Below are 22,900 nucleotides of genomic sequence, written 5' to 3'. Positions count from 1 at the left end.
CCCACACAATCATCTGTTTGAACTTCTTCAATCTGACAGACGTTGTAAGATTTTCTACGCCCGCACTTCCAGACTGAAAAATAGCTTTTTCCCCAGAGCTATAATTGCTCTGAACCAATTGATCAAGCATCATCCATAAATTTGTTACATTGCTACTTTATACTGGTTTTATGGCTGTCACAAGCTGCGCTTTTGTACTGCTAGACATCGCTTGTACTGGCTGGTTAATTGATTTTATTTGTTGTTTTATAGCACTGAGTACGAGAGTTGCAAACTCATTTTCGCTGTATTGGTGCATGACAAATTGTACTGTGCAATGACAATAAAGATATTTCAATTCATTTCTTCAGTGTTGTAACTGTGCCCGCCTCGTCCACTTTCTCCAGCAGCATGTTCCAGGTTCTCACTATCCTCTGTGGGAAGAATTCATTTCTCAGGCATTTCCCCTCGCGTATGTGTGCCCTCTATCCTGGGAAAAAGACCGTGCCACTCATAACATCTTTACCATCACCCCTCATCCTCCTATGCTCTGAAGAATACAGATACCGCATGGCCAGCCTGTCCCGATAACTCAGGGCCTCTAGTCCAGACAGCGTCCTCCCCAGCTTGACAATGCCTTTCCTATAAGGAGGGACCAGAACTGTACATACATTCAAGGTTCAGGGTACATTTATTATTAAAATGAGAATAATCTTTTCCGGATAGCCACGAAACAAGGAAAATCTTGGAGGCCATTCAAAGAAAAACATCAAACTTTCCCCTCCCACACGTGCAAAAAAAAAGCAAATTGCGCAAAAAGCAACAAGAATATCAGCCCTTCCTCTGGCACAAAAAACAAATTGTGCACACTACAAGAACGTCAAAACAATGACCCACCCCCATGCAAAAAAACTGAACAAATCACGCAAACAGCAACAAGAACATCAAACACACTCCCTTCTCACGAACAAACAAGACTAAATAAATTGCACAAACGGCAGCAATTATAACCCTCCTCCAGCAGCAGCAAGCGACAGGCTGGCAGACGGCACTGAATACCTGCTTGCCTTCCACTGCACTTGTCACGATCTCCATCTTCCTGGGAGCTTTAATCGACAAAAAATGGAGTTGCTCATGGGATCGCGCCCCGTCTCTAAACTTGCACAGTTTGAAGTGCAGCTTCATGAAGGCCTTTAATAATTGCAATATAACACCCCTACTCCTAATCTCGATGCAGTGACTGATAAAGGCCAGCATATGACGGTGCCTTTTCACTACCCTCTTTACTTGCGCGGCCGGTTTCCTGAAGTTCTGCTCTCAGGTCGCTCTGTTCCACAACACGCATCAATGCCCTTACCAGCCCTGCCCTGGTCTGAAGGTCAAAACTGCATCACCTCACACTCATAAGACCACAAGACAAAGGAGCAGAATTAGGCCATTCAGCCCATCGAGTCTGCTCCGCCATTCCATCATGGCCGATTTATTATCCCTTAACCCCATTCTCCTGCCTTCTCCCCATAACCTTTGATGCCCTGCTAACCAAGAACTTATCAATGTCCGCTTTTAATTTACTCAATGGCTTGGTGTCCACAGTCATCTGTGGCAATGAATTCCACAGAATCACCACCCTTTGGCAAAAGAAGTTCTCCCTCATCTCTGTTCTAAAGGGACATTCTTCTATTCCGGGGCTCCCAACCATGAACCCCTCAGCTAATGGTAGGGGTCCAAGGCCTAAGAAAGGTTGGTCACCCCCGTTCTATTCTGAGGCTGTGCCCTCTAGTCCTAGACTTCTGTTTTACTTTTTCACACTTTGACGTACTCGTGCGTGGAGTGATCAGCCGGGATGGTACTGTATCCAATTTGAAATCAGTTCTGTTACCAGCGCTGACATACCGCAGGCTCCACGGTAATGTATTGGTTAGCGCATGGCCATTACACCGCAGGAGTTCAGAGTTCAATTCTGATCCCATCCATGAGGATTCTCTGAACGTCCTCCCCCGTTCAACTCGTGGGTTTCCCCAGTTGCTCGTTTCCTAGGGTTTACTAGATATGTTATCCGTCATTATAAGTTGTCCCGTGACTAGGCTAGGGTTAAATTGGGGTTGTAGGGGATTGCTGAGGCAGCGTGACCCTATCGCTAAATACGTGCGTACATCAGCTAGTGAACGGTGGGTCAGACATGTCAGAAAGCAAAGTGTTTCTGAACCAAACGGAAAATTAGGCTTCTCCCATTTTCACCAGACTGGAACATTAGAAAGATTTGGACAAGAACAGGCCATTCAGCCTAACAAAGCCTGCCAAATTCCTACTCACATAGAGAGTTGAAATAACTGTCGAGTTTAGATTTGAACGTCTCTAAGGTACTACTCTTAACTACACAACCAGGGAGTTTGTTCTATGTGTCCAAAACCCGCTGTGTTAAGAAACACTTCCTGATGTTAGTCTGAAATCTCCCCTTAACCAGTCTCCACCTACAGCCCCGTGTCCTCGATGATGGATTAATGTTGAAGTAGCATCCACTTAAAGATTTTGAACACTTCCATCATGTCTCCTCTCATTCTTCATCTACTTAGGCTAAAAAGATTTAACTCTTTCATTCTCCTTTCGTGGAAGAAAGGAGATTTCTGTGTGAAGCTCAGGGAGCAGACCGAACACAGACCTTATTCATACCTTCACTCACCTCTGCAACGTTTATGTTTCAAAATTCTGGCTTATATTTTATTTATGAGATAGAACGTGACCAGGGAAGGAAAAAGCAACAGATTTCGAGCAGGTTTTGCACAGACCAATGGAGTTTTACCCTCTTTCCTTAGTGCCCCTCTCCACCCTGTCTTTGCACTCCTAACTATGGTGAAATGTCTCCTATAGACTACAGGAACAGACCACTGTCTTCAACCAACACAGATAAGTAGGTGGCAAGTTAGTGGGGGAATCAAGGAACAGCAGCTGGTGTATTATTAAATGATAGGACAAGAAGAAAAATTGTTAAAAACAAGAGAACCCAGGTTTTACAAATCAGGGTGAACAGTACAGTGAGGAAGCTAAATTAATCCCTTCTGAAAGGCATGTTTAGTTTTGGGCATCACTCTTTAGACATGATATCAAGGCCTTAGATATAGTTCTGAGGCTTCCTAAAATACCAATGGAACGAGGGATTCAATTACCTCAAGGAATTAAAAGATGTACTGCCCTCCTTAAACCAATAGGAGGTTTTAAGGTGATGTACAAAATTATTCAGTTAAATAAGGAGAAACTACTTCTAGTGATAGCAGGGTTTTTCATTTCAAGGCTCAGATTGTAGCTATTTCACAAAAATAGAAAATTGCAATTTTTTTTCTTTCTTTCTTAAAGCTTCAGATATGGGGGATAAAATAGAAGGAAGTGATTATTGGAATGCTCTCTGAAAGAACGGTCATAAACAGATCAAATTTCCCCTTCCCTGCTGAAACTATGGGACAAACACTTGTTCAATCTTTGCTGTCTTGAAGTAAACTGCTGGGTTCCATCCAAACATTTGAGAATTGGTGCTCTCCCACAACGGTGGTGCCAAAATTCTCTGGGAATTCCTTTAAGAGATCTCCTGGGTAGGTGCACTAGACGTTCCTGCTGTCTGCAATCAGACCTCTGTGGGCAACATTTGGAGGACAGGGTCAGTAGGGAGAGTTCATTTGGGATCAGGGTCACTCCATCTCCAGCAGCCACTTGGACTTCCCAGTGAAAATGGTCCAGTGTGAACTGAGGTTCAAACCAACATGGACAAAGCTCAGGGGAGATGGAAGTGCTAAATGGGGCAGCCAGATCATTTTATTTGGAACTATAAGCCAATGGACCTGACCTTCTGATTGCTTTGAGAGTGTCCATTCATTCTGGGACCACGCTAACCTGCTGGGACAGTGCACCCCACCCGCTCCGGCTCTCAAACCCCAATCCCCAACTCAATAATGTAGACTTTAGTGAACCCCACTCCTGTGTACAAGTCTCTGCCCCCCCACAGTCCGAGCTCAAAATATCAGGCAGCCCCAGCCGTCCCGGGCCACCTCGGGTGAACAGTTCGCCGCCCGACGGACGCTCTTTCTCCTCCGGCCCGACTCCGCCGAGCAGCACACCGGCCTGCGGACCGTGGGCGAGGGGGCTCTCGGCCGCCTCCCCCTGCCGGGTCTGAGCTGACGAAAGTCCTGCGGGCCCGGGCCCCGCTGCTCGGTGCTCCGGCACACGGGGGAAGGTGGCGGGCAGACCCGGTCGCTGCTGTCGGTGGAGGTGGAGGCGGAGCTGCCGGAACCGCAGCTACTGCTGCTCCTGTCCCCGAGGGCCAGCGAGGAGGGGTCGGGGCTGGGGCTGGAGCTGGACTCGCAGCAGCTGCAGGCCGGGCAAGGCTCGGTCTGGGTCTGGGCGTCCGACTGGTGCACCGCCCGTCGCCGGCCCCGGCGTCGACCCCACGTCTTGGCCGCGCACTTGTGCTGCCGGCACGGGGGCGCTGAAACCAAGGATCGGGCGGGCGGCTCGACCTCCTCCCGGGCGGGGCTCCGCGCCGGCCGCTGCCTCTGCTCCGGGTCCTCCCCTCCCGGCGGCCGCTGTTCGCACTCACTCACCGCCACCTTCTTCCTCTTCCTGCGGCCCTCCACTCCGTCCGCCGCCTCCTGATTGCCATGGCAACCGGAGGCCTGGCCCTGCTCCGGCCACCAGGCCGCCGCCGGGGCCTCTTCGGCCCGCTTGCGGGGCTTCCGTTTGCGGTGGCACTGGAAGGTGAGGAGCCTGCCGCCGCCGGCTCGCAGCCGCAGGTCGCCGCGGACAGGCTCTGACTGCCAGCGGGATGCCTGGCCCTGCGGCGGGCTCGAGCAGCCCTTGCCGCCGCTCTCCTTCTCCATTCTTCCGCTCGCTGTGGCCGCCCTACTGCCTCTGGGGCCCGGCCGTGGCCATCTCCATCTCCGCCCGGGCCGAGGCTGCCAGCCCGCTGCCCATCGCCGGCCTTCCCCGGGACCCTGGCGTCATCCTCGGCCACTCGCTGGTCGTGGCCGCGCTCACGGTGACATCTGTCCAGGCCGCGGCGAAGGAGGAGAGACCTGAGGGGAGAGCAAGGCACGCGATGGGCTGAATGGCCTGTGTAGCGGAGGGGAGCAAGTGATAAAGACACCAGTAAAAGACATTCGGACAGACACATTAATAGAAAGATCGGGAGGGATATGGAATCCGCTCAGGAGAATGCCTCGTTAAAAGTGAAATTTACTACTTTTTATTACTGTTACATATACCAAGACAGAGTGAAAAGCTACTGTGTCATCTATTCATAGAGATCAAATCATTTCACAATGAAGTACTTAAAGCAATTAGACTGTTGAATGAAGTGAAACAGGTACAGAGAAAGTACCGTCATGAGATAGTTTTGATAAGAGTCTATCTTAGATACTGCACCATCCCCACCCTCAGTACCACCCTTCCCACAGTGTAGCACTCCTCCAGGTACTATCCTTTCCACAGCAACGTGACTTCGCAGTACACCCTTCCCAACACTGGCACTCCCCTGGTACCACACCTCTCATGGCACTGTGACTCCCTTCATTGCCCCCCTGCCACCCTGTGGCACTCCCACAGTGCGATGTTCCCTCGGTGTCACTCCCACACTGCAGCAGTACCCAGTACTCACCCTCACCCCGAGGCACTGCCCCACAGCCTGCTGTGCAGTGATCACCACTGTCACCTTTACAGTTCCGATTGAACTTCACTTCTTCACTGGTGGACTACAACTTGGTTGCCGTAATTCCTGAATGTACGTTCTCAGGTGGGCACAGGGTCAGTATCTACCTCGTCCTCAATTGCTCCTGAACTGGTTCAAAGTATAAAGTAAATTTATTATCAGAGTGCCACATGCATATGTCACCATACTCTTAACGAGTTATTTCCTTGTGGCCATCTATAGGAAAAACAATAGAATCTATGAGCAGGTGGAATCTGGTTGCAGACTTTAGCCAAAATTCAGAGAGATTGCAATTGAGTGGATTAGAGAGAGATGTTTGTTCTTGTGAACAAAAGAGTTGAAGGAACTCAGCTGGTCAGGCAGCATCCATGGAGGATAATGGGCTGTTGACATTTCAGTCCGAGACCTTTCCCAGGAATTAATTGTACTGCCTTTTGAACTTGTATCCACATATCTGATCTCCATCTTGTCCCCTTTGTTCAGTCTCTTCCCATCTACTTCCCCGACACCTCGCCAGGCCCCCTCCACCACTTCAACGTCTGTCAGTTGCCTGGCCCCCAAGATCTTTAGCATTCCCGGTCTCTTGTGTCTCTGGAATGTAGGTGCAAAGGGTAATTAACATCGAAAATGGCTTATCAGCCTTCATTGTTGAGTTGGTGTAGATATCCATCATTAAGGACTCTCACCTCTTCTCATGCAGAGCCTGAAGACACACACTCAACATTTTAGGAACAGTAACTTCCCCTCTGTTCCTCTTTCACACCCCTCTATCTGATCTCTAATTGTAACTTATAGTAATCTTTTATGTCTTGCACTGTACTGCTGCCACAAAACAACAAATTCCACAACTTATCTGATTCTGTGAGGCCGTACTTGGAGCACTGTGTACTGTCGTGCTCTCTGGAGGCAATCCAGACTGGTTATTTTCTGGGGTTGAGAGGATTATTCTATCATAACTGTGATGTTTCTCATGTTAATATGGTTAACAGACTTATTACGGTGGCATGTTTAATTCCTTAGCTAAGTGTTATTAGAAAGGAAACAGTACAAGTAACGAAGTTTAATTACTGAGACTTGAAGCACCATTTTATCCAAGGTTGGAGAAAATCCTAGGAAGCTTCACTGAGCTGAGGTTGAGGATGAAGGGATTAACTGGTGAGGAGAAATTGAGTAGGGACGGACTATATTCCTTCATTTAAAAGCTTTGGAATTTTCCAGTGCAGGTACGTCTTCGGTTAAGTGGTCAGAATCGGGTTTAATTTCACTGATTTATATTGTTTTGCAGCAGCAGTACCATGCAATACATAAAAAACTCTATAAATTACAGTAAGAAATAAGCTGTATGTTAAAAAAATTAAATAAGTAGGGGAAAAGGAAACAGAAAAGTGAGGAGGCACTGTTCACGGGTTAGTTCATTGTCCATTCAGAAATCTGGTAGCAGAGAAGTAGAAGCTGTCCCTAAAATGTTGAGTGTGTGTCTTTGGTCTCCTGTACCTCCTCCGTGGCCAGCCTACCCAACATCGAGGACATCTTCAAAAGTAAGGAGTGGTGTACCCTTATAAATAGAACATTGAAAACCTACAGCACAATACAGGCTCTTCGGCCCACAAAGTTGTGCCGAACATGTCCCTACCTTAGAAATTACTAGGAATGGGTTAAAACTAGAGGTCTAAGGCCTTCAGGGCAACATGGTCATATAGTGGTTAACGTAGCACTATTACAATGCTGGCATTGTGAATTGTTACGCTAGCCACTATGCTACTGTGTGTTAGCAGGTTAATTGATCACATGGGTGTAATCAGGTGGCACAGGGAACTTAGTAATGACAAAGTGGAGTAAACTTGATGGGCCAAATGGCCTATTTCTGCTCCCAGCTCTTAACAACTTAATGTCAGGCTTGTCGTGACCACTCAAAGTCAAAGTAAATGCACAGTATTATCAAAGTGCATATATCACCATATACAACACCGAGATTCATCTTCTTAAAGAGATACAATAGAATTTATGGAAAAATATGCAAAACAAGACAAACAATTAATATGCAAAAGACAGATTATGCAAATAGAAAATAAATAATACTGAGAACATGAGCTGTAAAATCCTTGGAAGTGAGATTCCTTCAGGGGCAGCCTAGTCACATGATGCAAACAGGCTCTGCTTTGAAGGCTCTATAGTTTTATCAAAAGGCAGGTACCAGAAGTATTTTAGGTTGGTAGATAAGTTTATATATGCACCAAGGTGCAACGAGAAACATCCACAGTGCAACGAGGAAGTAGAAGGAAAAACAATATTGCAAAATAAAACTTTTACTGTTACAGAGAAAGTGCAGTACATCCAGACAACTTTATAAATCCAACAGAAGGCAACTTAAAAATAAAACTAAATAAGGAAAGAAGTTCAAAGGCGAAATATAAAGGTAAACTATCCAATAACTAACATCAAAGAGGATACCAAAGGATTTTTGCAGCTATATAGGAGGAAAAGAGAGGCGAGGGTGGAGATTGGACCACTGGAAATGGTGCTGTAGAGGTAGCTGGCAATGGGGAACAAGTATGCCGGAAGTTCAATAGTGTCAGCGGGGCAGAAGTGAGAAGAGTTGTTGTTACGAAGGAGAAGATGCTTGGGAAGCTGAAAGGGCTGAAGGTAGATAAATCACTTGGACCAGATGGGTTACACTCCAGAGTCCTGAAAGAAGTAGCTGAAGGGATCGTGGAGACGTTATTAGTGATCTTTCAAGAACTACAAGAATTTACGGTGACACTCTGAACGGGAAAGTTGTGCTCTCCTCATGAATGCCTATGGTAGAGGTTTTAAAACTGGTAATTTCACTAAATCGGCCAACTGGCTGAAGATCCCTCTGATCAGTACAGTGACACATAGGGGAAGGGGATATTAGGGCTGCGTTGGAACAGGATGAATTGGAATGCTGGGGATCACGCAGCATCTATGCAGAGGAATAAAAGTGAAGAGAGTTGGCCCAAAACGTTGACTCTTTATTCCTTTCCATAGGTGTTTCCTGACCTGCTGAGTACCTCCAACATCTTGTGTGTGTTACCCTGGATTTCCAGCAACTGCAGAATCCCTTGTGTTGGTGAAATGAAATATGTACCCCCAACAGCAAATCATTTACCTTCAAGTCTTCACAGTAAGGTTAGTCTCTGGGCTCAGGCAGGAGAGATCAGAAAGAGCCTGAGGCACTACACCTGCAAGAAGTAGGGGAACAAGGTTGAAGCTCCATCCTCCATTTTTCTTTGAGCTAGACTCTGCATTTATCGAGTCTCTGCTCTGAAGGGTATGACCTTTCCTTCCACCCTCACAGATCAGATTCAGTATAAGCTGGCTTGATCAACATGGCTGGCAGTGAGTGTGACTTCATAATGGGACAATGGGTGAGTGGATGGGGTCAGCATCAAGCAGTTTCAATGCAAGACCAACACGCACTAGGAGCAATGTAGCCACAAGTGACCAGACACAGGTCATAAAGTTACTGTAATGAAAATATTTTAAAATTCATTGCTTGTTCTTTCCCAATTCAACAGTAAGAGGCAGTGTACTCACACAAAAGTTTATAAGAAGGATCAAAGATTAGTTTTATTTGCCATATACATTTACACAGATTAGGAATTTGCTGTCATGTGTTGGTGCGACATGAAACAATTATAAAGAATTACATAAAAATAGAGTTCAACCCTGGGAAACAGACACTCCCTGTCTACTCTACCTATGCCTGTCATAATCTTATAAACCTCTATCAGATCTCCACTCAGCCTCCGCCACTCCAGAAAGAAACAACACAAATTTATCCACCCTCCCAAGCCCTCTAAACTAAGCAGCACACTGGCAAACCTCTTTTGCACCCTCTCCAAAGCCTCAACATCCTTCCTATAGTGAGGCGACCAGAACTGTATGCAATACTCCAGATGTGGCCTAACCAGTTTTATAAAGTTGCAACATAAACTCTTGACTTTTGAACAGTGCCACAACCAATAAAAGCAAGCATTCCATGAGCCTTCTTAACCACCTTATTGACCTGTGTAGCCACTTTCAAGGAGCTATGAACTTGGATCCCAAGATCTCTCTGCTCAGCAACACTGTTAAGGACCTTGCCCTAGTACTGTCTCCTTGCATTTGCCCTACTGAGGTGCAACACCTCACATTTATTTGAGTTAAAACTTCATCTGCCGTTTCTCTGCTCAGATCCTCAACTGATCTATATGCTGCTGTATTCTTTGCCAATCTTCTACACCATCCACAACTCCACCAATCATTCGCAAACTTACTAACCCACCCATCTACATTTTCATCCAGGTCATTTATATACACCACTAACAGCAGATGCCCAGCACAGATCCCTGTGGAACACCACTAATCACAGACCTCCAGCTCGAATAAGTCCCTTCAACCACTACCCTCTATCTTCTACACACAAGCCAGTTCTGAATCCAAACAGTCAATTCGATATGGATTAGTCTTCCATGAGGGACTTCGTCAAATGCCTTACTAAAATCTATGTAGACAACATCCACTGCCCTATCCTCATCAATCTCTCTCATCACCTTGTCAAAAAAACTCAATCAAATACGTAAGACACAACCTGCCTTGCACAAGGCCAAGCTGGCTCTCCTTAATTAGGCCACGGGTTTCCAAATGCTCACACATCCTATTACTAAGAATTTCCTCCAGTAACTTCCCTCAACTGACGTATGACTCTCCAGTCTATCATTCCCAGGATTTTCTCTTGTTCCCTTCTTAAGTAGAGGTACAATATAACCCACTCAGCAGTCCTTGGGACCTCGCCTTTGCCTGGAGAGGACTCAAAGATATTGGTCAAAGCCCCAGCGATTTCATCTCATGCCTCCTTCAATAACCTGGGTAAATTCCATCAGGCCTTTGGAACTTATCCACCTTAATACTCCTTATAGAATCCCAACAGTTCCTCCTCCTTGACCTCTAAGTGCCCTAACGTATTTACACACTCAGCACTGATCCCTGGTCCTCCATGTCCTTTTCCTTGAGAAATACTGAAGCAAAGTGCTAATTAAGTACCTCACTCACATTCTCATATCCAAGCAAATGTTCCCACCTTTATTCTTGAGTGGTCCCACCCTCTCCTAGTTCTCCTCTTGCTCTGATGTCTGTATAGAGTGCCTTGGGATTCACCTTAACCCTACTTGCCAAGGACTTCTCATGGACCCTCCCGACATTCCTAATTCCCTTCTCAAATTCCGTTCTGGCTTCCTTATCCTCCTCATGTCATCCGTTTGATCCTAACTTCTGAAGCTTTACATACTTCTCCCTTTTTTTTCTTGACTAAATTCATCACCTCTCTGGACATCCAATATTCTCTTATCTCTCCATCCCCGCGCTTCCTTCATACGTTCCCTGTGCTCCGTGCAATCGATCTTTAAACACCCTTCACATATCTGATGTGGACTTGCCAGGAAAAAAAGGTGGTCCCAATTAACTCTTCTTAGTTTCTGACTAATGCTCTCATAATTTGCCCTGCTCCAATTTAATACCCTCCCACAAGGACTGTACCTATCCTTATCTACTGCTATCCTGAATGTTAAGGAGTTGTGATCACTGTTCCCCAACTGCTCACCCACTGAAAGGTCAGTCACCTGGCCAGGTTCATTATCCAACACCAAGTCCAGAGCAGTGCCTCCTCTCATTGGACCATCCAAATAATGATTTAAGAAACCCTCCCGGATACGGTTAACAAATTCTCTCCATCTAGACCTCCTGCACTAAGAAGGTCCCAGTTTACATTAGGAAAGTTGAAATCCTACATGTCAACAACCGTATTATTTTTACACATTTTCTTAATCTGATTATTAAGGAGCCAGTGGCTATCTACATCTAGAGTCTTTGGTGACATCCCAAAGCTGCTCAAACTCCTCATGACATGTAGCTGCTGGCATGCCTTCTTCGTGATTGCACCAAAACTTTGTGCTGAGGACAGAGCTTCCAGGATGTTGACATTTAATGCTGTTCACCCTTTCCACCACCGACTCCTGTGTAAAGATAATTCTTTATTGATGTGTGTTCTCTCAAATTCCCCTTCCTAAAGTTCACAGTCAATTCCTGATGTTGAGTGCAAGGTTGTTGTTGTGACACCACTCAACCAACCAACTTATCTCACATTTGCACAGCTTCTCGCCCCAACCGCGACTCTGCCAACAACATCAGTGAATTTATAGAAGGCATTTGCCCTGTGCCTAGCCACACAGTTGTGGGTGTAGAGGGAATAGAGCAGCGGGCTAAACGGTCCTCCTTGAGTCGCACCTGCGTTGATCGTCCATGAGGAGAAGATGACTACCTCAGTTTGGCAACGCTATGAGCAAGTAAGTCTGAGCCATGACATAGACGGACATCACAGCTTGGCGCCATCTTGATCAATGATGTGACTGCAGTGGGTATATTTGATAGATATTTTAAAGGGAACTTAAATCCAGACCTCACTCGTGCTAGCCCCGAGGATAACGTTTCACGTAACACCCTTTCGCCCGCATGGAAGACACTAGCAGTGTGCCAATGTTGAAGAGAAGTGAGTGCAATAACTATTACAAGGGAGAAGTCAAAAAGCTGAAAGACCCAAGAGGACGCAAGTCACCCTGGCCATGCGAACTGCACCCCTAGGGTTCTGAAAGAGGTAGCGGTAGAGATTGTGGAGGAATTAGAAATGATCTTTCAAAAATCATTGGACTCTGGCATGGTGCCAGTGGACTGGAAAATTGCAAATGTCACTCCACTCTTCAAGAAAGGAGGAAGGCAGCAGAAAGGAAATTTTAGACCAGTTAGCCTGACCTCAGTGGTTATGAAGATGTTGGTGTCAATTGTTAAGGATGAGGTTTTGGAGTACTTGGTAGCACAGGATAAGATAGGACAAAGTCAGCACAGTTTACTTAAGGGAAATTCTTGCCTGACAAACTTGTCAGAATTCTCTGAGGAAATTACAAGTAGGGTGGATAAAAGGGATGCAGTGCATGTTGTATATTTGGGCTTTCAGAAAACCTTTGACAAGATGCCACACATGAAGCTGTGTACCAAGTTAAGAGCCCATGGTATTACAGAAAGGTTACTGGCATGGTTAGAATATTGGCTGATTGGTAGGAGGCAGTGAGTGGGAATAAAAGGATCCTTTTCTGGTTGGCTGCCAGTGACTAGTGGTGTTCCACAGGGGTCGGTGTTGGGACTGCTTCTTTTTATGCTGTATATCAATGATTTAGATGATGGAATAGATGACTTTGTTGTTATGTTTGCAGATCATATGAAGATCAGTGGAGGGGTAGGTAGAGTTGACAAAACAGGTAGGCTGCAGAAGGACAGACAGATTAGGAGAATGGGCAAGAGAGTAGCAAATGAAATATAATGTTGGGAAATGTATGGTCATGCATTTTGGTAGTAGAAATAAATGTGAAAACTATTTTCTAAATGGGGAGAAAATCCAAAAAAATTTGAGATGCAAAGTGACTTGAGAGTCCTTGTGCAGAACACCCTGAAGGTTAACTTGCAGGTTGAGTCGGTGGTGAGGAAGGCAAATGCCATGTTAGCATTCATTTCAAGAAGTCTAGAATACAAGAGCAGGGATGTGATGCTGAGGCTTTATAAGGCACTGGTGAGGCCTCACCTTGAGTACTGTGAACAGTTTTGGGCTCCTCATCTAAGAAAAGATGTGCTGGCATTGGAGAGGGTTCAGAGGAGGTTCACAAGGATGATTCCAGGAATGAAAGGGTTATCATACGAGAAACATTTGTTAGCTCGGGGTCTGTGCTCAGTGGAATTTAGAAGGATGAGGGGGGATCTCATTGAAACCTTTCGAATGTTGAAAGGCCTAGACAGAGTGGATGTGGAAAGGATGTTTCCCATGGTGGGAGAGTCCAGGAAAGAGGACACAGCCTCAGGATACAGGGGCGTCCATTTAAAACAGAGATGCAGAGAAATTTCTTCAGCAGAGAGTGGTGAATTTGTGAAATTATTACCACAGGCAGCTGATGGAGGCCAAGTCATTGGGTGTATTTAAGACAGAGCTTGATAGATTCTTGATTGGACATGGCATCAAAGGTTACGGGGAGGAGGCTGGGAGTGGGGCTGAGGAGGGGCAAACTCAGCCATGATTGAATGACAGAGCAGACATGATGGGCCAAATGGCCTAATTCTGTTTCTATCTCTTATAGTCTTATGGACATAATGGATAAGCCAGATTTACTGCTCATCTCTATCCATGGCCAAGCTGTGCCTGTACACTTGACGTACAACCATTCTGTGGGTTAGTCGAGGAAGATTTTCTGCCCCAATGAATGTCGAAGTTGAGTTTATCAAGGACACGTATGCACAGTAAAATTTACTTGCAGCAGGATCATAAGTTAAAAAAAACATGAATTAAACACAAATGTAATTTTAACAAGAACATAAAACAATGAAACCATCCACACTAGTGTGCAGCTGGATAGAACTGAGCAGTAAATCTGGCCTGCCATTATGTCTGAAAAGGGGAAGGAAGCTTACATGAAACGCCCTCCTCAGGACCAGCACTAGTGAGTGAGCGAGGCCTCCCTTGGTCAGGGCCGATCATGGACGTTGCGTCCTAGCTGTCTAGATACACAAGCCCGGGCAGCACGATGTGAAGAGCAAGCTGTTGGCCCTTGGAGCAAGCTCTGATGAACCCAAAGGAACGGCAGAGACCGATACAGTTTGGTACCAACAGAGTCGCTGGAGTCTCCGGTCAGAGTAGGACTCCAGCTCCGGACTTTTCCCTGAAGCCTTCCCCACGAGAGGGTATAGCAGCAAGGCAGCAGAGGTCTGAGGACAGAGCTTTCGTTCTCCAGGATGAGCTGCCGACCACGGCTGATGAGCCCATCTGCCCAAAGTGACCGGTTTTAAAGTACCAGTAACCCGCCTTTGCCCCTTCTCCTCTCTGTAGAAATGGTTCTGCCGGGCTTAGTAGCCAGGCCACTCGTGAAGGCCAGGAGCCGGACTTGGTTGTCAGAGGTTGGTTGAAGACGAGTAAGGTCTAGATTTAAGTTCCCTTCACAGTTCCTGTGATTAAAAACCCATTGCAGTCACATCATAAGATCAAAATGGAGATGAGCTGCGATATCCCTCAAGGTCAGATTTAGTTGATTTTAAGGTTAGTAGGGATGATTTTGGGGAGAGAGCAGAGTTTGGATCAGATTAGGATTTAGAGATAAGGATGAGGGAGAGTTCGAGGGGTGGAATCTGGACAAGAGTTCAAATTCGGATGGAAGCACTCTGCAGGCGAATGTCAGCGATCCCGGAGGTCAGGTTAGCACAAACTGAAAAGACTGGTGACTCCCAGGTCAGCAAGTCCTGGTCCCAGGTCAAGGGTCTCGTTGGCAGTGAGACGTGGGTTCAGCTGGGAGTCACTCAAGCTGGCGACCTCCAAGGTCACCTAGGTCAGGGGTCCACGTGAGTCTAGAGGTCAAGTCCCGACAGTCAGACCTGGCAAAGTTCGGAGGGCAAAGCCACACGTTGATATCCAGAGCACAGTGAATCAGGAGGTAGAAGGGAAGGTTGAAGACTGAAGGTAGCGGCTCGAAGGAGTCACGCAGGCCCAGGTCTCCAGCGCCAGAGACTGAAGTCCGAAGTTAAAGGCCCAATTTCTGAAAGTGTAAGAATCTGGGGCCAAGGTCTGGAAGCCCGGAGGCAGCTCGTCCTGTGGTTGGAGGTCTGTCTCTGTGTGTGAGAGGGTGGGAAAGGGGCTTTTTTGTCGTTGATGCCTCAGGAACGGTGGTTAGCGCCGTCACTCGACAGTGCCAGTGATTACAGGTCAGGGTTCAATTCCCGCCAGTGCCTGTAAGGAGCTTGTACATTCTCCCCGTGACCGTGTGGGTTTCCTCGGGGTGTCCCGGCTCTCACAGACCAAAGGCGTCTAGGTTAGGTCAGTAAGAAGTGAGCATGCTATGTTGGCACTGTGAGTGTGGTGACAGGGGTTACCCCCCAGTGCAACCCTCACTCATTTGGTTGAATGCAAAACAACACACTTGACTGCATGTTCCAAAAGTAAGTAAACATGAATTTTAGATTACTTGCAAGGTAACATTCCCTCCCCAATACAGTGTGTGTCAAAGCTCATAAATCTTTTCACTGTCACAGCGGGACATTGATAGGATACAAAACTGGGCTGAGAAGTGGCAGATGGAGTTCATCCCAGAAAGAGTGCCAACAGATTGGTCAGGCAAGATTTCCCTTTACATAGAACATGCTGCCTTTGACTTCTTTTAGCATTAGTCTCCAAGTACCTTGAAACCTCATCCTTAATAATGGGCTCCGAACACTTTCCCAACCGCTGAGCTTAGGCTAAACTGGCCTATAATTTCCTCTCTTTTGCCTTCCTCCCTTCTTAAAGAGTGGAGTGACATTTGCAATCTTTCCATTCCTCCAGGACCATACCAGTCAAATGATTCTTGAAAGAACATGACCAATGCATTCGTTATTCCTTCAGCAACCTCTTTCAGGACTCTGGGATGTAGTCCATCTGGTCCAGGAGACTTATCCACTTTGAGTTTGCCTAGCACATTTTCCTTTGTAATAGCAATGGCACTCACTCCTGCTCCCTGACAGTCTCGGACCTCTGGCACACTGCTAGTGTCTTCCACAGTGAAGACTGAAGCAAAATACTCTGGAGTTCATCTGTCATTTCTTTGTCCCCCATTACTACCTCACTAGTATCATTTTCCAGTGGTCCAATATCAACTCTCACCTCCCTTTTACTCTTTATAAAACTGAAAAAAAAACCTTGGGTATCCTGCTTTATATTATTGGATAATCTGCCCTCATATTTCATCTTTTCTCTTCTTATAGCTTTTTGTTGGATTTTAAGACCTTTCCAAAAAGCCAACTTCCCACTCTCTCTTGCTACCTTATATCCCCTTCCCTTGGCTTTTATGCAGTCCTTAACTTCCTTTGTCAGCCAAGATTGCCTAGCCCTGCCATTTGAGAACAACTTATTTTGTGGGACATATCTATCCTGGGCCTTGTGAGCTCTTCCCAGAAACTTCAGCCATCTCTGCTCTGCCGTCATCCCTCCTCCAATCCACCTGGGCAAGCTCCTCTCTCATGCCTCTGTAATTCTCTTTATTCCCTGTGACATGCTTCTCCCTCTCTAACTGCAGTATGAATTCACTGAGCATTGATGGCTCTGGGCCTGTACTCGCTGGAGTGTAGAAGAATGAAGAGCATCTCACTGAAAAATATCAAATATTGAAAAGCCTAGGTAGAGAATGTTTCCCATATTGGGGAAGTCTAGGACCAGAGGCCATAGCCTCAGAATTCAAGGACGTCCCTTTTGAGCAGAGACGAGGAGGAATTTCTTTAGCCAGAGACAAAATGGAGACCAAGTCATTGGATATACTTAACGCACAAGTTGATAGGTTCTTGATTAGTGAGGGCATCAAAGGTTATGGAGAGAAGGCAGGAGAATGGAGTTGAGAGGGATAATAAATCAGCCATGATGGAATAGCAGAGAAGACTCAGTGGACTGAATGGCCTAATTCTGCTGCTATACCTTATGGCCCGAACTATAGTTTATTTAGTCCCCTCCATAGATGCTGCTTGACCTGCTGAGTTCCTGCAGCTCCCCATTGCCAGCACCCTCAGTCTAAGTGTGGTGAGATCAGTAGATTTTAAAGAGTCTCAACAGACAGAGGAGTCTGTGAGGTTTAGGGAGGTAATTTCACAACCTGAGGCCTTTATGACCCAGGCCATTCTGACTTCTTTAGCTGAGATATTCACACAAAAAGCCAGCAGAGGTTCTTTGATCTTTTCTCTTTTCCACTGATGCTGCCCGACTTAACGGGCATTCTAGCATTTTATGGTTTTGTTTTGGGCCTCCACGGATTGCAGCTTTCTTTCAACGTCCGTCAATTCACTCTGAAACAGCACAAGCTCGAGATTGAAAATCTAAAAATTTTTTATTACACAAGTCCGAACACAAGTCTCTCGTTTACATTTAGAACTGACACAGCCAAGGGTGTAGCAGGGTAGCCTGCTAAATGTAGCCACTATAACAACGATTACAATGCACAGTCAAACATCAGTACAGTCCTCCAACCCCAGAACCAGGCCATCTCCAGCAGAATGAACTCGGACCTCTGACTTGCCCAACAGACTCAGTCTTTTGAACTAACATTTTAGCAATCTAAAATATTAAAATCTTTGTAACCAGAGGCACAAAAACATAAATACTTGTACAAATAGGAATAAATAAATCAAGTACACATTCTCCCATAAACATCAAATTCCCAAACTCAAAGAACAAAAATAAAGGCCAATTAAATACAACTTCAAAAGTTCTAATGGCATCGTTTATTTAATAACTTAGAGTCTGTCAATCTCTTTGACTTACTGCCGTCGGGCAGTAAGTAGCGGAGCACAAGGCAGCAGAATCTGAACACACAAATACACCACGCCTGTATGCCCTGTCCTCACCCCAACTCACTTGTATAATAGTGCTTGGAACTTCACACTGTCTTCCACAAACAGGCACCTTGCACGTTATTTCAAAACTAGTCAAGTCTTTGGGCCAAGCCACGGAGGACTTGAGCCAACATCGTTTCGTGACTCTGTGTGCTCAATCATAACCCTGTGCTCTGCATCAAGATTTTGCAAAGTGATGTTTCGTTTTGCTGGGTGGTTGAATACCAGGGACGTCGAACTTGAGCAGCACCGCCATGAAATTACAGATCAAAAAAACAAAAAAAATCACAGTTCAAACTTGTTTATCGTCATTCTTCAGTACTGGAATGTAGAGGAAGCACCCTTGATGTCCCTGCTGGGACAACGTAATCCACAAGGATGGTTGAAAAGCTCCTGAATACAGAGAACCCAAACATTCAAAATTTATTCTGTTGACAGATATCCCAACTACTGATAGAACCAAGTTTGCTGGAAGAGGAAAGAAGATGCAGAAGTCTGAGTGTTTCTTTCCTCTTACAATAGCTTGAAATCAACTGACAGGCTCATATGTAGGTCCAAAGCAGAACTGTCATTTTCTTTGTTTCATCTCTTTAATTTTTGTCTTTACATTCTGCACTGCGTTGTTCAAGTCCATTTCCTCCAGAGTGTTCAGTAGAATGCCCACACAGGCGCTTTTCCCCATTTTCTGCAGCCAGGTGTTAAGCATCTGGTAGTGTGCTTCAGTGACATTTTTACTGTTGTTCTGCTCGGCCGTTTCAATCTCGTTTTCAGTCAGAGAAAGCTTCCGCATGTACTGCTTCCACATTTTAATAGGTACCTCATTAATGAGCAGGATAAAACACTGTCTTACGTCTGAAAGCAGAAAAAACCCAAATGATTATGGTTTGGAGCGAACACACAAAACGCTGGAGGAAATCAAACAGCATCTAGGGGAAGAAATAAAGAGAAGTTTTGGGCCGAGCCCCTTCACTGGGACTCATTAAGATTTACTTTTTAAAAAATCTTTTATTCCTGTCCCACCAGGATCAAACTCATCAAGAGGATGAGAGGAGGACCATTCCCGAACATTGCACACAGAAATCAGAGCTTAAGCTGGAAAGCCTGGAAGTTCTCCCTAAGGTGCACGCGCGCACATGTCTTTTACTACGAGCGCGCAAAGGAATTGCACCAAGAATTTGCAGCAAGAGGATGGACTTTAGGACCTGGGGGAGCCGGGGAGCTCTGGAACTGTCGCCCGCTGAGTCCTGAGTAAACATAAATTTGTGGAGAGTGAAATAAAGAATTATTGATCCATTAACTTTAATGTGTTAACAGCATCCTTCAACGGAACAGAAATACTGTGGATTCAGCGGCAGCCGCGGGCGGCGGTTCCTGAGCTCCCCGGCTCCCCTGGGCCCTAAGGTCCATCCTCACGTCGCAAATTCCTTTGTGCACTAGAAGGAAAAGATGCGTGCACATCAAACTCCTTAGAGGGAGCATTAGTCAGGTCCTCATTATGGACAAATTAAATTTGTAGAAATGCAAGTGACCAGAGATGGCCAGATGCACCCATCTCACAGGATGTAGATTTCTTTAGAGAGCGCTGAGGGGATGCTGCCTGGATTAGAGAGCATGTCTTATGAGGATAGGTTGAGCAAGTGAGGGCTTTTCTCTTTGGAGTGAAGGAGAAGAGAGCTGACTTGATAGAGGTGTACAAGATGATAAGAGGCACAAATCAAGTGAACAACAAGAGACACATTTCCAAGGCAAAAATGGCTAAAACCAAGATGCATAATTTTGAGGTGACTGGAGGAAAATTTATGAGAGATTTCAGAGGAAGGTTTTATACGCAGAGAACTGTGGGTGCATGGAATGCTCTGCCAGGGGTGGAGATAGAGACAGATGCATTAGTGACACTTAAGAAACCTTTAGTAAGAACGCTGATGATAGAAAAATGGAGGACTGTGTGGGAGGGAAGGGTTAGGTTGATCTTAGAGAAGTTCAAACGGTCAGCACAGCAGAGTGGGCCAAAGGGCCTGTTCAGTGCTACAGTGATCTACATTCTATCTCAGAGAGTTGAATGGAATCTTGAGGAGTTGCCTGGGTGGAGTAGATTGAGGGGCCGACGTCACTGAGGCGTCTGAATACAAAGAACACAGATACCATTATGCAGGAGATACAGAAGCCCGAAGACCCACACCACCAGGTTCAAGCATGCTGCTTCCCTTCGACAAAACAGCCAGCTGAACACTAATCACCACAGCTTAGCAAGATCATCACCACCGCTTTGAACTAAAATGGACTGTGTTTTTTTTTTGTTCTGTGCTTTCACTGTTAAAAAATGTATAAATTGTTTATGTTCTTCTTGTGAATGCTGCAGCAAGTAAGCTTCTCATTGCACTTGTGAATCCGGCAATAAACTTGACTTTGACAGTCTCATCTTGTAAGAAGCAAAAAAAAAGTTTTTCAATTCTAGTCCCAGGTACCAAACACACACGTCTGAGGTAAATATGTTGGGAAATTACCTTCTAAATCCACTGATTCATCATCATCTGTACAATGATGCCTCCTGGCTTCCTGTGTGTTCTTAAAAAAAAAGTACAGAATAATTTGTTTTGTGTATTTTGTGTATTTTGTGTATTTTACGTTTCACGTTCTCCCTCTCCCCCCCGGGTGAGCATTATGGTTCCCATCCTCTTGGGACTTTCACCCTCTGTGGGGTTTGGGCGAGTTAAAACAGCATTCACCAAGCAACAGCCCTTACTAGACCAATTTATTCCCCTTGTTTCAGAGATATTTAAACGGGTTCCACGGGAGATGAAAAGGAAGTGAAGGGCTTTACAGAACATCCCGTCCCAAAATGCCTGGGGCCTAACCAGGGGTCTCATGAGTAGCTAGTGGAACCCACTGCCTGTGCGCCAGAGACCCAGCTTCCACTCTGACCTCTGCAAGCTCCTTGCTGTTACCATCCTTGAAGCAGGCCCACGGCTCCAACGCACAGTGTCGACAGAGGCTGCCGAGGGTTTGTGGACTCAGACAGCTCGATCACAAGCACTAGCCTCCCCACCACCCAGGACATCTTCCAAAGACGATGCCTCAAGAAGGCAGCATCCATCATTAAGGACCCCACCACACAGGACACCCTCTCTTCTCTTCACCATTTCAGGGAGGGGTGGCAGAAGCATGAAGAAACTCAATACTTTAGGAACAGCTTTTACCCCTCTGCCATCAGATTCTTGAGTAATCCATGAGCATTACCTCATTAATTTGCTCCCTTTTTGCGCTGTAGTGCTTTTCTGTAATTGGTCCATTGGATAATCGGGGCAGCCGCTTACTGGGGACAACTCTTAAAGAACAAAAACGAATCAAGAAAACAGCCTGGATTTCCTTTGTTAATTTGGGACACTCTGCTGCTGATCAGTTTCTAACTAGCATCAGTCGTGCAAACTTGTGTGGCCACTTGGAGCGATTAGCTGTTAAGATTGCGTCAGCTGCATTTGTGTTAAGAAGCCGTGACATCTGTCACTGACAGGTGCCAAGAAAGAAGCAGCAAGACAATTTAGATCTGTTTTGGTCACTGCATTTTCGAGCATTCAGGCCCATTATCAGCTGGGAGTAAAAAATGAAGCCACTTCCCTACTTCAACAAGTTAGGAACCACAAAGAATTTGAAGGTATCGGCAATCATCTTAAATGTAACAATGAAAATAAAGATTTGGAGGGCACAATCATCAAAGCTTTGTATAAAGGCAGACAATTATCTGCACCAAGTGTCTGCGCTGATTTAGTTTATTCACAGTCAAACAAAAGAACACGGCAAATGAATTTCTGCATCGATAAATATTAGGAACTTATACAGTTTTATAGTGTAGTAGCATTAATTGTATTCTAATTAGTTACTCAGTTAAATGGTAGTTTGTCTTTTTTTTTATAAATACCTTTGATGATTGATGAGGAGGAGTTTAAGAGGAGACAATGGCGCCTAACGGAGACTCCTTTGCTTACATCTTCGGAAACAGCTCTATTTCCATCTTTATTAACTCTATTTTTCCCTTTCAGGGTTCTTTTGAAGACCCTGACCTGGAATTACACGCTGACTTCGGTTCTTTGCGGGAATGGGACCCGCTGTCAGGGTTTCACAACTGGCCGCTATACGGTACTCCAAGGATGCGGCCTAAAAGCTTCGCTCGCCCTCGGGGGTCCAAGATCTCATGGCTCTGGAGGCGGGCGGATTGAGGGTCGGTGTCTCTGCAGGAAACTGGAGTGTCGTAGGGAGACGGAAATCGAAAGCAGTGATCTGGCTGCTGGCTGTGCGCCCAGAGACCCGAGTCCATTGGGCACCGAGCTCGGAAAAAGTGACGCAATGGACTTTTAACATCGTAAATCAGCGAGTTGTTTGTCATGTCTCCCCTCTTGGTGTGAAACAGAGACATCCCTTTCTCCCTTATTGGGGGGGGAGAGAGAGCCTGTGGTGTGTCGAATACTGGGTGAACGAGTAGTCTTTGGGGTACTGCAAGTCTGTGTCTTTACTGATGCTTTGCTGCACGCTCGAGTGCTCGGTGGGGGGGGGGGCGATGCTTTTTTTTGCCGGTGGGGGGGATATCATTGCTTTGCTGCTGCTTACACATGGGAGGGGGGGAGCTTGGGTGGGGTGGGGACTTTGGGGTTCTAACATTTAACATTTAACTGTCATTCATTCTCTGTTTTTGTGGATGTTTGTGAAGAAAAAACATTTCAGGATGTATATTGTATACATTTCTGACATTAAATCTACTTTTGAAACCTTTGAACTATTTCCCTGAAACTGGCTATC

The 22,900-nt window shown here is 45.8% G+C and overlaps 2 protein-coding genes and 1 long non-coding RNA gene across 3 annotated transcripts in view; 1 reads left to right on the top strand and 2 right to left on the bottom strand.

The window, feature by feature from the left end:
- Positions 1 to 2,669: 2,669 nt before the first annotated feature.
- Positions 2,670 to 5,753, bottom strand: LOC140733333 (uncharacterized). Its single transcript, XM_073056529.1, has 2 exons — positions 5,621 to 5,753; positions 2,670 to 5,039 (listed from the first exon to the last, which is right to left on the bottom strand). Exon 2 carries the CDS (start codon positions 4,842 to 4,844, stop codon positions 3,981 to 3,983), a length of 864 nt encoding a protein of 287 aa, XP_072912630.1. The 5' UTR covers positions 4,845 to 5,039; positions 5,621 to 5,753; the 3' UTR covers positions 2,670 to 3,980.
- On the top strand, positions 4,523 to 22,640 carry LOC140733339 (uncharacterized). Its single transcript, XR_012100269.1, has 3 exons — positions 4,523 to 4,722; positions 8,681 to 8,821; positions 22,147 to 22,640. It is a non-coding gene; the product is annotated as an uncharacterized lncRNA (long non-coding RNA).
- The window catches only part of LOC140733327 (tumor necrosis factor receptor superfamily member 10B-like), a 59,033-nt gene continuing 53,714 nt past the window's right edge, over positions 17,582 to 22,900 (bottom strand). Inside the window, exons 10-11 of the mRNA XM_073056522.1 lie at positions 20,614 to 20,674; positions 17,582 to 18,961 (exon numbers count right to left, since the gene is read on the bottom strand). Of these exons, the coding sequence (XP_072912623.1) occupies positions 18,678 to 18,961; positions 20,614 to 20,674 (345 nt within the window). The 3' untranslated portion in view covers positions 17,582 to 18,677. The remainder of the gene's footprint in view (positions 18,962 to 20,613; positions 20,675 to 22,900) is intronic.

The sequence above is a fragment of the Hemitrygon akajei genome, chromosome 1, assembly GCF_048418815.1.
Source record: "Hemitrygon akajei chromosome 1, sHemAka1.3, whole genome shotgun sequence".
Classification (NCBI taxonomy): Eukaryota; Metazoa; Chordata; class Chondrichthyes; order Myliobatiformes; family Dasyatidae; genus Hemitrygon; species Hemitrygon akajei.
This window is presented reverse-complemented; position numbering and strand designations above follow the sequence as displayed.